The sequence below is a fragment of the Pipistrellus kuhlii genome, unplaced genomic scaffold (assembly GCF_014108245.1).
Source record: "Pipistrellus kuhlii isolate mPipKuh1 unplaced genomic scaffold, mPipKuh1.p scaffold_m20_p_7, whole genome shotgun sequence".
NCBI lineage: Eukaryota > Metazoa > Chordata > Mammalia > Chiroptera > Vespertilionidae > Pipistrellus > Pipistrellus kuhlii.
Window position 1 is genome coordinate 19,827,335 of NW_023425573.1, and position 12,806 is coordinate 19,840,140.

Below are 12,806 nucleotides of genomic sequence, written 5' to 3' on the forward strand. Positions count from 1 at the left end.
AAATGCTCTAAAGAAGGATTAAGTCAAGCAAAGAACAGCCCCTCAGGGAGTTTGTGTCCTGGTGGAGCTTCGGTACCACCAAAGCCAAAATGACTCCTCAACCCACCCTGTAGGAGTGGCTGCTGCTGTGTGACTGTGGCTCCTTCCCCCTCCAGCCTGTGAAGACCATGGCAGTTCTTATCATAAATTTAAATAAAAAGTAATAGCAGATTGTAGGAACAATGTGATCAAAGCTATGCATTAAGAAAACAAACACAGAATTTCTTCCAAAAGACAGAAACACTGGAAGAAAATGCATAATGTGAATAGTGTGATTGTTGTATCTTTTCCTATAATTTTTACCACTTTCCATTTCTCAAACACGTACTAAAAAAAATAAAACAATGTGAAAATTGTGCATTTCAAGTATCAAGTCAGCCATATTTGACTCCAAGTTTGCCCGCGCACAGGGACGCACTCACTGGCTCTTCTCTCCCCCGCAGGATGTGCTGGGTGGCATCCTGATCACCGCGGTCCTCATCGTCCTCACCTACCCCGCCTGGACCCTCATCGACCGCCTGGGCTCAGCCAGCCCCCTCTTCCCCGTGTGTGCCATTGTGGTGCCATTCTTCTTGTGTTACAACTACCCCGTGTCTGAGTTCTACAGCCCCACCAGGGCGGACACCACCACCATCGTGGCCGCAGGGGCCGGGGTGACCACCGGGTTCTGGATCAACCACTTCTTCCAGCTCGTGGCCGACCCCACGGAGGCTCTGCCTGTCATCCAGCACATCCCCCCGCTCACCGCGGGCATGCTGGTTCTGGGCCTGACCAAATTCATGGTGGGGATTGTGTTGATCCTCCTGGTTCGGCAAGTTGTCCAGAATCTCTCGCTGCAAGTCTTGTACTCCTGGTTCAAGGTGGTCACCAGGAACAAGGAGGCCCGGCGGAGGCTGGAGATCGAAGTGCCTTACAAGTTTGTCACCTACACGTCGGTTGGCATCTGTGCCACCACCGTTGTACCCATGCTGCACAGGTTTCTGGGATTACTCTGAGCCTCGGGCACTTGGAAATTAGCCCGTTGGACAAGAGCCAGGACCTAGGAAATCTGTTGGGTGGGCAAGTCTTGACAACACATTTTATTTTTAAAAAAATCCTTTGTCATATGTCTGTTTTGCTAATACCCGTGTTAAATGCTGGTGCTGTGTGGAAGGGAAGTTTTCTGTTGGAGCCTCTAGTCTGGAAGGGTCACTCGGCAGGTGAAGCCAGGCTAACCCCACTGTTGGGCTCTTTGAAGGTCCCCACCCCGTCTGCGAGCTGGGACTCTAGGCCAAATCAGGGGCTGGCAGGAATAGTGGACGATTTAGGAACAACCTCAGGCCCCACTGGGCTCTGGAGAGATGGCGGGTCTGGAGACTGGAGATGGAGCATTCTTCCCAGTTATGACTGGGCCCAGCACTTGAGTCTCCCTTCCCAACTGGGATCTTTGGTCCAGGAGGCACCCTGTGGAAGGGCATTCCTGAGGGTGACTTTCTTGTCAGAATGACCAAATCGGGAGTTAAGAGCGCTGCAGACTTCACTGTGATGCCCTGAAGGGTGGGCCTAGAGGTTCTAGGCAAGGGCCTGCTCCCCTCACACATCCCTGTCTCTGTAGGCATGACTATTGAGATAGGGATCTGCTCCTCCTTGTTTGCACATTTTGCAGAATTCCAGATGCCATCACTGCACTCCTGACCCAGGGAAGCAGCTGGCTGCTCCCACCGCTCCAGGCAGGAGGGCTTAGCCGTCATTAAAGCAGGCCCAGCTGGGCTTCTCCAATGTCCTGCTCTCTCCTGCTTCAGAGTGACTTGGGATTTGCCCTCTGGCCATCCCCAGCTTTTTTTGCTTCTTACAAGCTGTCATCTGCATGTAAAAGTGGGCCAGTGGAGGGACGGAGAACATACTCCTCCCAGGAGCCTGACAAGAGGGACTCGCCCTCAGGACATTGCCCCATCCTGACATGGCTCCTCCATTTCTGCTACTTTCTGTGAATCTGTATCTCTCATCTACTAAATAGAATCTGGGCCTCCCTTTCCATCTTCCCACCTCTTTTCTCTTGGCAATTTTAAGGGTAATTAATGCAAGAATAACTTCAGCCTCTCTTGGGAAAACAAGCCAACCAAACACAACAGCCTTCACACCGAGGGTGTGTCCCCAGGAGACCAGGAAGGTGACCATTACTCAAACACTGGGCTCTCTTGCAGGGCTTCTCTCCCCGTGTTAGGAGTAAGGAACAGGTAGCCACAATTTTCTCAAAAATGAACATACCTGTAGTTAAAGTTTGCTTTGCACTCCAGTGCCTGGGCCATGGAAGCAGGGACTTAGGATCCCACATGCTTCGCTGTGCTCACTGTGTGGGGACAAAGTCAGGCTCCTCACCTCCGTATCCAGCATGAAAACGGAAACCACCTTCGTCCCTCTCTCCAATAGGTCCCCAGCCTCGTTGCTGGAATGACCTCCTGTATTTGACTTGCTGCTCCAGTTTCCTGAGAATAATTTTTAGTAAAATATCCTGTTTTTCCTTCAAATTCTTCTCACGTTTTCCATAGTTAGCAGGCAGAATGAAAATGGCTGCCATTTGACTATTCTGACATTTTTACATCAAATTGATTAGAGCTGCACCAGGATTGGGGGACAGTACTGGGGAGAGTCCCACCGATGGGCACCCCCCATGTGCAATGGATGAGGCACTTTCCTGTAATTCCACCACCACCCTCGCTCCCCAAAAACCCAAATGGGTAATTATACAAACTGATTTCAGGTGATCTTTCTGAAGTCACCTGACAAAAGGATCAGCCTTTGCCACTTGTATCAGTTGTCACAGCAGTGGCGTTGGCAAGTCATTCATGTGCGTGTAAAAATTTTTACTGTCTCTTCTGTGTTAAGTGCCAACTGAATGAAGGCCTGTGAACTATACTGTGTAGTTAAGGCTGTGTGTGCACAGTTTGGATTAAGTAACAGCACATTAAAGAATGGCCCAGGAGTTGGACACAGTCAATGACTTTTTCAAGTCTCTTATCACAGCTCCTGGGGAGTCAGGAGTATGCATGGATGAGGCCACGCTGAGTTTTTGAGCTCCTGCTGTGCTAGCCCTCTCCATCCATTGCTCCCGCGCTGCAGTCTCACACCCACACGTGCCCCTCAGAGTTTGCCTTGGTTTACGGGAAGGCATTGAGATTTTCTCTCTTGGGAAAGACTGCCCCCTGCTGGTTTCCCATCAGTCTTGGTCCAAAGTCCCTCTTGGTCTGGAATCTTGAAGATTGAGATCTTTAAAAATGATATATATATTTTAAGAAAGCAATTACTTCAGAATATTCAATAGGATGCAGAAATTTGAAAAAATACAACTGCCATCAACATAAACAGGAACTTTAAAATCCAACTTGCAGTGATGTATCCAATAGAAGCTGAAGATCTGGGGTGTGGCCAACCCTGCATTTGGAACCTGTGACCCCAAAGCCCTCGGGATCCTGGTCCTCAGAAGCCAGGTGGGAAAATATCCCCCTTTCCTACCTGCTCCCCACCCACCACCACTCTGTAACCATCCATTCTGTAACCATCACTCTGAATAGTGGTCCTTTTCGTGCCAGTTTCACTCAGACCTATACCATAACAGAATACACAGAAGAGAGAGACATAAAAAGAGAGCCCTGAACGAGGAGACTGAACTCACTCTCCAGCATGCCGGGTGGTCACATTGAAATGTGGGATTTTCTCTCCCAAATAGGGGACCAGTGGCTCCCGAGTGTCACCGAAGCCTGTGGGGGTTCAGGCTCTGCTATTTTAGAAGTTTCTGATGTCTTGCTTATGTATCGATATGTAAATGTATCCTTTAAAAAATAAAATCATGTATTTGATCATGACTTAGTGCTTTAAAAAAAAAAAAGTTTCTGCTCCCTTAGATTTTTTCCCCCCCTAAACTTTTTTTCTCAGGGTTCACTGGACCTAAGTTAGAGGGGACAAAGATATTCAGCAGGCTAGATAATTCTTTATTTAATTCAATCACAGGCAAGTGTTGGAGGCGTGTCTCAGAGGTCACAGATGTGACCGGCAGGAAGTGTTGTGTTGGCGTGCTGACATACCCTCTAATCCTTGATACTAAAGAGCACCCTTGTACCGTATTTACACATAAATGTCACTGTGCTGAAAGGTAAATGTTATAGGTGTTGCTAGTTAACTAAAGGGTTTTCACAGATGAGTACACTATTTGCTGAACCAAACAGACATGATCCTATTTCACATTTTTACAATGATGTGCTCTGCCTTCAAACATCACACATTTGCAATTTGAAATGGTGCGGAAAGCTGACACCTTTATTTGCGAGGCTAAGGCTAGAATCCTATTTTTGCTTTGAAAGGTAAGTATTTAACACTGAATAGGCCGGGCGCATTGGGCACGGGCGGCAGGAGGAGACCCCGACTGCCCTGTGCCGTGTGCTCAGGGAGCAGACATGTGCTCAGAATCATGATTCAAGTTCCAAAGTGTTAAGGCTGCAGCCTGCAAACTGGAATTAACCGCCCTCCTCTCAATCCGCACGGTATGGGCTAATTCCATTTGGGGTTGCAGCAACTCAAGACAGACTTGCAGGAGGAGAGCCTGAGCGGAGGTTTGCACAGGGATGTGATGGGAAGCAGGCTGATACCCACGGAGGCTCAGCGTGTCAGAGACCCTTCCTCAGACCCTTCCACCCAGCTCTCACAAGGAGAAGCCCACCAAGTCCGGGCTGGCGAAGGTGCAGCAATAACAGTGGTGTCAGGGTCAGCAAGGGCCTTTGACACTGCAAAACCAAGTCATAGGAACAGGGAGGAAGGCTGAGAAGGCCCTCGGTGCATTTCCTGCATCCACTTGGGGCCATTCCAGAGGTGGCCTCTGGCATTGATTTTAGACTCTATTTTCTGCCGGCTCTGAACCTCAGACACAGCCTCATTCCCGTGTCCAATTGGCTCTGAGCAGAGGTGACGGCAACCAGGGACTCAATCCATGTGCCCGGTGCCTTCCCTCCCTCCTCTCTTGGCTCAGTTCCCTGCACTAATGTTGTGGAACTGCATTTAAAAATATTTTTTTCCATGAGCCAGGCTCTTTGAGGGACTTCATGTCCCTTTAATGATATTGACTGAAGCCCTGGGGCTCAAGTAAGAGGCTGGCCAGGACCAAGTTGAATAGGGATGTAGACATCTATCTCATTTTAGAGAATATTTTCCTAAAAGCTGCCTGTGTTCAGATTTTTTAAAAACTTGAATCTTAAGTATACCGAGGGATTTGTGGTTTAAAAATCATATGCAATTCATCCTTTCTGAAAATATAAGGCTCTTTAATGAATGTGGTTGTGTCTTGCACCCATTTTCTTGAAGTGGGGTGAACCTGTAGTGCAGACTCTATGTGACAGATGCATATGAAGAAGGAGAGTGAATGTGAACCATGAATAGAATGCTACATTCTAAAAACTGTAGCCACATGAGACAAGGGAGCTCTGTGAAGCCCCAAATCCATTTTCCTTTTCCACGCCTGTCTAGATGGCATGCAAAAACAAACAGGGGAGCAAGGAGGGACTGGGAGCCCCGGGTGGAAGGCTTCTTCACGCACATTCGAAACATCTGCTGGCCTTGCTCTCTCTCGCTGTGATTTCGGGGTCCCCTTGGCTGGAGCGTTCAAAGAATGTCAGTGCTTTTTAACAAAGTAAACCTCAAATTGTGGGCGGGGCAGGGTGACATGCCACCTACCTGTATCTGTGAGTCCAAATGAGTCTCTTCGTCACATGGGAACCAGGTGGGTGGCGCTGTGAGAGGAGCCAATTGGGCCCAGGACACACTAAACACAGATCAGCTTAGCTGTCTTCATTGGATACTGATAAAATATTTGGCTAGAAAGCTATCTTTGTTGTAGGGGGGAAACAGTTTAATGTAAACTTTTCATGAAATCAATTCTGCTATTAATATCATTAGTGTTTTGTTTTGTTTTTATCAGTTTCTCTTTTTTATCTCTTGCATCAGAGTTTTGTTTTCTAAGAATTCAAAACCTTGATCTTCCATGTCTCAACTTGTTCAGTCTTTCCTTTGGCTCCCTGAACATTTAAAATACAAACTATAACAATATCTGCCTATTAATTTTCACCTATGCCAGTTTTAGTTTTTTATTCATATTTCACCCCTTCTTCATTAAGGCCTGTATTTCCTAAATTCTTTGCTTGCCTAGATATTTTTTTAAATTTTATTTGAGAAAAACATCAATTTATTGTTCCACTTATTTATGCATTCATTTGTTGTTTCTTGTATGTGCCTTGGTGAGGATTGAACTTGCAATCTTTGGCATATCAGGATGACACTCTAACCAACTGAGCTACCCGGCCAGGGCTTGCCTAGTAATTTCTTATTGGATAACAGGTAATGTGAATTATATATAGCTGGATGCTAGATATCTTTGTATCACTGTAAATACTAGTATTCAAAAGGTTTGTTCTGGGCTGCAGTTCATTCCTTGGAGCTAGTTTGATTTTTCCAGGTCTTGTTTGTTAGCTTTATTAGAATGAAGAGTAATGTTTAGTCTAAAGTTGGGTTTTCCCAGCACTGAGGCAAAAACCATTCTGAGGGCCTCCTGATTTCTGAGGGTTCCTTTGTCTGGCCTGTGTGAGCTTATAACCCCAAGTGCTCCTTACTTAAATGTTCTGCTCAACACAGCTAAGAAATCCCACTCATCTTGATTGATCTTTTGCCGGTACACATCCAGCACAGTGCAGATGTTTACCAGCTGTGCATCCTTGACCACTGGTTTCTTGCTGGCTCTAAACAGGTGCTTATTGGGGGACAGGCATATTTTCATGCCTCACGACCAAAAGTTGCGACTTGTGGAAGGTAGAAAATTTCTTTTGCTACAAGGTTTAGTATCACACAGGGACATAACCTTTTCTGTCCTAAAGGATGGATTTGCTCCATGTCATCTGAATGCTACAATGATTCTCTCTTGCAAGTGCCTCCTGACACTGGAGGGATTTTTCAGTGTTTCTAATGCAGGATCACATCATGTTTCTGATTTCCTTCAATAGAGATAATCAAGACCAAACCTTACGGATGAGGAATGAGGAACTTGAGCATTGGTCACACAGCATTGGTCATGAGAATAAACATACAGGGCTCTAACTAGGCATAATTCAATTAAATCCTTTGCTGAGTTATTTGTTCAACCCACAGTTTCGCTTTTGGTATGTACAGTCACCCTTTCTGTTTACCGGAAAGCCCAAGGAGAGGTGGATACCTGAAGCTACACCAGCAGCCATGGAGACTGGCATCCTTGTGGGTCTGCTTTGCCCTTCCCTGTGGCTGACTGGCACTGCCCTCGCCCATCGGACTTCAGTCTGGGGCCTCAGGGCTGCTCTCAGCCCACGCCAGCAGTATGCTGTAGCTTTGATTTTATTACGTACGGTAGCCTCCTCCCCTTGCCCCCCAAGTAATATAGTTATTCTAATTCCTTATTAGCATAAGCCATAACTTGGGAGACATCCGGTGTGTCAAAAGTTTGTCACTTAAGAAGGCATATTTTGCTGAAAGCAGTTGTATCCTTTTAAGGCCACCAGTCTGTTTTTTATAAAACGGACAAAAGAGCCAATTAATACCCCAAAATTAGGATTAATGATGTTTCTAGAAAACAAGCAAAGACTGAGAAGTGAGACTGTGAGCAGTGCCTGTACCAACCTGAGGAGCCATGGTTGCTGAGGGCCAAGCAGCAGTTTAGAGGGTAAAGGTACTCGCCTGCCATCTCCAGCACACCTAGGAATCGAACCTCCTGGGATAATGTACTGCTCAAGCACCAGTCACACCTAAGAGATCTATGTAACCCCATGCATTTGTGACTGTGACCATCAGCTAGCAAATGCGAATGTTTGTAGGCTTGCAGCTTTAGGACTATTTTTTTTTTTTTTTTTCGGGGGGAGGAGGGAGGTTTCCCTAAGCCAGTGCTATTTAGAGGGAGCTATGGAGAAGTCCATTGGAGTACTGTTTGTGACTGCAGAGTTGGAAACAATAATGTCCATCAACAGCTGAACAATTTATGGGCATCTGTAACACAGAATATTGCCTTCTCTCAAATGAGGTAGGTCTGTAGGTATTGAGCTGGAAAAATTGGACATATTAAATGTAGTATCAGGAGATGGAGTAGGTAAAATAGAAAGCAGTAAATAGAGCATGACCCACAAACTCTGAGCATGTGTGTGGCTGACTGTCCAAACAAGGGAAATGTCAGAAATACAAGCTAAATTGAGGGCATTGGGGAGGAAGGGTGCATTAGCTTCAGAAGGCCTGCCTTTGTTCATTTTTTTAAAGTAGAGGCATTAAGATTTTTAACATTCTGTTTTTTAGTATTTTTTTTATATTTTAAAAAAGCATAAAAATATCTCAACACTTTGGATAAGTAATGTTAACAAGTAAAACTGAATGATCAATGAATTCCAAGTTAGTTTTAATAGCTCAGTCCTACTTGTTAACCATGTAACTTCTGAGCACACCGTGAATCTCTCCAACAACCGACTGTTCTATAAATCAGGGAGAATTCCTATTCTAACTACCTCCTATAACTAAAAAACTAAAAATATTAAAATGTTGAAGATCACATGGAGAAAAAAACTTTATAAAGTCATGCAGGTTGTCAGGTTGTAGTAGAAGTTACCTTTGAGAGAAAGCATCAGTTGTATTTTCCTCCTAAGAAGGCATGCGTCTCCTCCAACAAAGGCCCCTCAGCAGTGCCCACAGATTGCTCTGGCTCCGGTCAGACCTCACTCGGGACAGTTAGAGTGTAAGATGATCTGGCTAGGGAGCCCTGACTCTAAGCTGAAGGCTGGTTTCTTCTTTTGAGGTACCAATACTACTGTTTTTCTTCCTACTGTTTCCTGCTTCAGAGGGCAAAAACATCCACATGATGGATGGCATTGGTCTTTCCCCTTTCATGCTGGGATATAAAATTAGGTATCAGTAGGTTTTTTATTACAAGTTGTTTCTAACCATCCAAAAAGTACCCAGGTGTCTGGCTAACAGAACAAATGGCTCTACCCACTGACAACCGCTATCAAATGACCCTCAAACCATGATTTCACCACAGTAAACCTAAAATTAGGGGCGAATGTCAACTTGAACACCCCTGTCAACTCCAAAATACATGCCCTTTTACCCTGGGCATGCATCTGCTGGCGTTGCACAAAATTATTAAAATACAAGATGCATTTTCTCCCAGTTTTACGGAAGTGTTAATGGCCACCTGAATTAAGGTAACAGGGGGTCCTCAAACTTTTTAAAGTGGGGGCCAGATCACGGTCCCTCAGAGAGCTGGAGGACCGGACTATATGAACTACTAATTCCTACTGTAACACCTCGGCTGCACTCACTGCCCAAAAAACCTGGCGGGCCGGATCAGACTCCTCTGCAGGCCGCATGTGGCCCGCGGGCCGTAGTTTGAAGACGCGTGATTCCATCATCCAAGTTTCCTCTTAACTCTTTGCAGTCAATCCTCTTCCACAAACTCCTGCCAACCCATCGTCCCTTAACTTTCTAGAACTTCATGTAAGTAGTCTTCCTGTGTCTGCCTTCTTTCGCTTAGCACATTGCTAAGTGAAATTTATTTGTTGTTTCAAATTTCAGTTCAATCTTTTTTTTCCTGAGTATTTTATGTACTATATTCAGATATGCTATAACTTGTAATTTGTTTATCCATCCATCTGCTGATGAATATCTGGGTTGTGGTTACAATAGCACTGTGTGAGTAGTGCATAAAAATCTTTGTATGCCCACATGGGTAAACCAGGGTGTACAATGGCTAGATGAGTGTAGGTTTCATGTTTTGTAAAATTGCTGAACTATTTTCCAAAATGACTATGTAATTTTCCATTCCAACTAGCAATGCATGCAAGTTCCAGACTCACCAACACTTGGTACAATCAGTTTTTCCAATTTTAGTCATTTTAATTTGTATTGTAATTTTGTATTTGTATTTGCCTGATGAGCATCTTTTCATGTGTTTATTCCTTTTATCTTCTTTGAGGAAATGTCTTTTCAAATCTTGTCCATTTTTTTAAAAATTGAGTTGTTGTTATATTAAGTTGTAAGAAATCTTTATGTATGCTGAATACAAACCTGCTGAGAAGCATTATTTTTTATGATCATATCTCATTTTTAAAATGTAAGGATCTGCAAACAACAGAACGAATAGGTGGAAGGAATAGGTGGAAGTCTGAGTTCACAAGTCTTGCTAAGTTGGACATTGCTGTCCTCATTTGAGGTAGTAATTGATTGTGTTTTTTCCTAGAAATAGCCTCAGCAAAAAGGCCATAAACATACTTCTAGTCGATCTTTCTTGGCTATTTCTACCTAACTTTCAAGTTTTACATTTTATTATTTCATATCAATAGTAATTGAGTGTTTTCCTCCAACATTAGCCCCAGCTTTTTTTCAATAGATGGTACCTTCTGCCGGATTCTTCAAGTATCCTGCAGTGGGAGGTAAGGCAAACTGGCAGAAGCTTAACTTCAGGGATCTAATGCCTCCCTATAAAATAAGACAGAAACTAGTAGCTCAATGAAGTATTTAAAACCCTGGTTTTACAATAGTGATTATAGTAAAATGCATGGCCCAAGGCAATAGTGCTTTTCACTGTTTCCTAATGTTCTCGGTGCAACAATATCAACATGTCCTTTTTAACTCTGCCAGCAGACAGGTCTGTGTTGTGTGTCCTCTAACTCGTGAGCATCAGAGTAAAGATAACCTAATGTATGCTCACATATTTTGAATATCTGTGTTGTGTATAGTATGTGTGCTACACTTTAAAGTGACCTCAGAGGTTACTACTGGACCGTCATCACGGTCCAGTAGTAACCTCTGCTTCTAAAGATTTTTCTAAAAATGCTGTTATTGTTCTCCAAGGAAGAACACAAGTCAAATGTAGAAAATGAAAATTCCACACCCTCTGCTACATCGCACTCATTCAATGTGCGATCTAATCAGCCATCCTGTCTCATCGCTGGGGAGAACGGGCCTTGCTCCCTAGCAGCAGTTACTGCCCATGGAGCCTCGCTCTCGTGTCTGAGGAACATCTTTGGTTTCCAGAATGGATCCCACCCTCTGGCACCGCCAGGCTTTTACCAAACAATGAAGCTTCACCCAAACACCACATTCGTGTTTGCACGAGTGGCCTGATGTGGAGAATGGGCGGTATCTACCAAAGAGTAGACAGTGCTTTCCGCTTTATTCAACCTTCCTGGTGGGGACGACTAAAGGACACTCAGGGAGAGAACCACACCACAGGGACCCATCTTCACAGAAAGGGCTCAATGTTGATTTCCAGGGCGGAGCAGGGCATGTTCAGCTCAAATTTGGTGATAACATCAGGATGAAGGACACCCAGCTTGCCAATGCTCTGACCCCTGGCAAAGACCTCAGCACATCGCCCAGGGAAGAAAGCAGGGCCTGCAAAACAGAGAGAGGAAAAATCAATGTTTCTTCCTGCAAACATGTCAATAGACATTTAACACTAAAAGCTCGTTAAAAACAAAAATTCTTCTTTAAACCACTGGCTATGAAATGAGAGTGCTTGTTACACTTTCTAGTCTTGAAAAGAAGTATTTTGCGTTATACTATGGGAACCTCCTGAGGAAAAGATAGGGCACAGGAAAGCCAGGGTCCCGTGTTTTTTATTACGGGGTCCAGGCAGGAGGATGAAGACAGGGAGGCTGAAGGGCCACAGTCAGGAGAAGGCGTAGGGGAACTGTGTCCTGACACAGAACTGGCCCTAAAAGGACAAGGGAAAAGGAAATGTAAAACTGAGACCTTGCATGGGAAAACCTGTTTTGAAACGGGTTTTTCCAAAGTAAATCTTGCTGGATAAGAAGTCTGCATTGAATTTATTTACTACTCAAAACAGCACCCCCTTCTACATAGAGAAACAAGCTGTACTTCACCGGAAGACAAGGGCCTTGTTCCCAGAACTCATTCCCGTCAGAAAAGGAGCTTCCTAGGCAGTTGGAGCATCGACTGTAAAACCACGAGTTTGGGTTGACCCCCGATTTATTCCAAGGCAGACAGAACGTTCTCCCTTCACTTGGTGCCAGTGTGCAGCTATGTCTTACCAAAGCAGCAATAGTTCTTAAGGTTCAAACAGCTAAAAGGAAGCCAGCAAGCATACAGGCCCAAGCCATGTTCACTGAATGACCAGTGCCAGAGAAGTTTATCAACACTCTACCCACTGAAGTTAAAAATGCCAACTCATTTCTCTCACCATCACCTTGAAAAAGTAGCAGGCCCACAGCTCCTGGCTGACCCGACCAAAACGTTTACTGGCATGAACTATAAATACCAGCAGAGCTGGGCCACAAGCCTCCAGCTGCCACTCCAGACTGAGTGCATTATTTATGAAAGGGTAAACTGCTGAGTCTCCGCTCATGGCTCCAAGGTCAACAGAATGAAGAAATTCAGAAATGGGGGAGGGAGGAGCTACTGTCAGGTCAGTACCAGCTGTACTGTGCACAAAAACACAGGGTGGTGACACATATTTCCCGATCAGCGCAGAAGGATGTTTATCTTCCTAAAAATATTTTAATTATCATCCTTAAATAATCCCAAAGCAACCTGATTGAAGTATAAGGTGGTCAGTTTTTCATAGTACCCCCCCAAACTAAACAATTCTGCTTCACTGTCTATTAAAGCAAGAATTTCAATGAGCTGCATCTGAAGGTCATAATTATTTGGCTACAAACCCACACTTGGGAGAGGGGCAGAAACCAAAGTGGATTGACATTGTAGAGTCTCAGTAAGAT

General features: G+C 44.7%; 2 protein-coding genes across 5 annotated transcripts in view; one reads left to right on the forward strand and one right to left on the reverse strand.

Annotated features, from left to right (window-relative positions):
* The window catches only part of SGPP2 (sphingosine-1-phosphate phosphatase 2), an 80,267-nt gene extending 76,386 nt beyond the window's left edge, over positions 1-3,881 (forward strand). For all 3 annotated transcript variants that reach the window (XM_036420830.2, XM_045575643.1, XM_045575644.1), the window contains one exon: positions 483-3,881. In XM_036420830.2, coding sequence (XP_036276723.1) covers positions 483-1,034 — 552 coding nt within the window. In that variant the 3' untranslated portion in view covers positions 1,035-3,881. The remainder of the gene's footprint in view (positions 1-482) is intronic.
* Positions 3,882-11,220: 7,339 nt separating this feature from the next.
* FARSB (phenylalanyl-tRNA synthetase subunit beta) overlaps positions 11,221-12,806 on the reverse strand; it is a 53,838-nt gene continuing 52,252 nt past the window's right edge. For both annotated transcript variants that reach the window (XM_036420829.2, XM_036420827.2), the window contains one exon: positions 11,221-11,460. In XM_036420829.2, the coding sequence (XP_036276722.1) occupies positions 11,309-11,460 (152 nt within the window). In that variant the 3' untranslated portion in view covers positions 11,221-11,308. The remainder of the gene's footprint in view (positions 11,461-12,806) is intronic.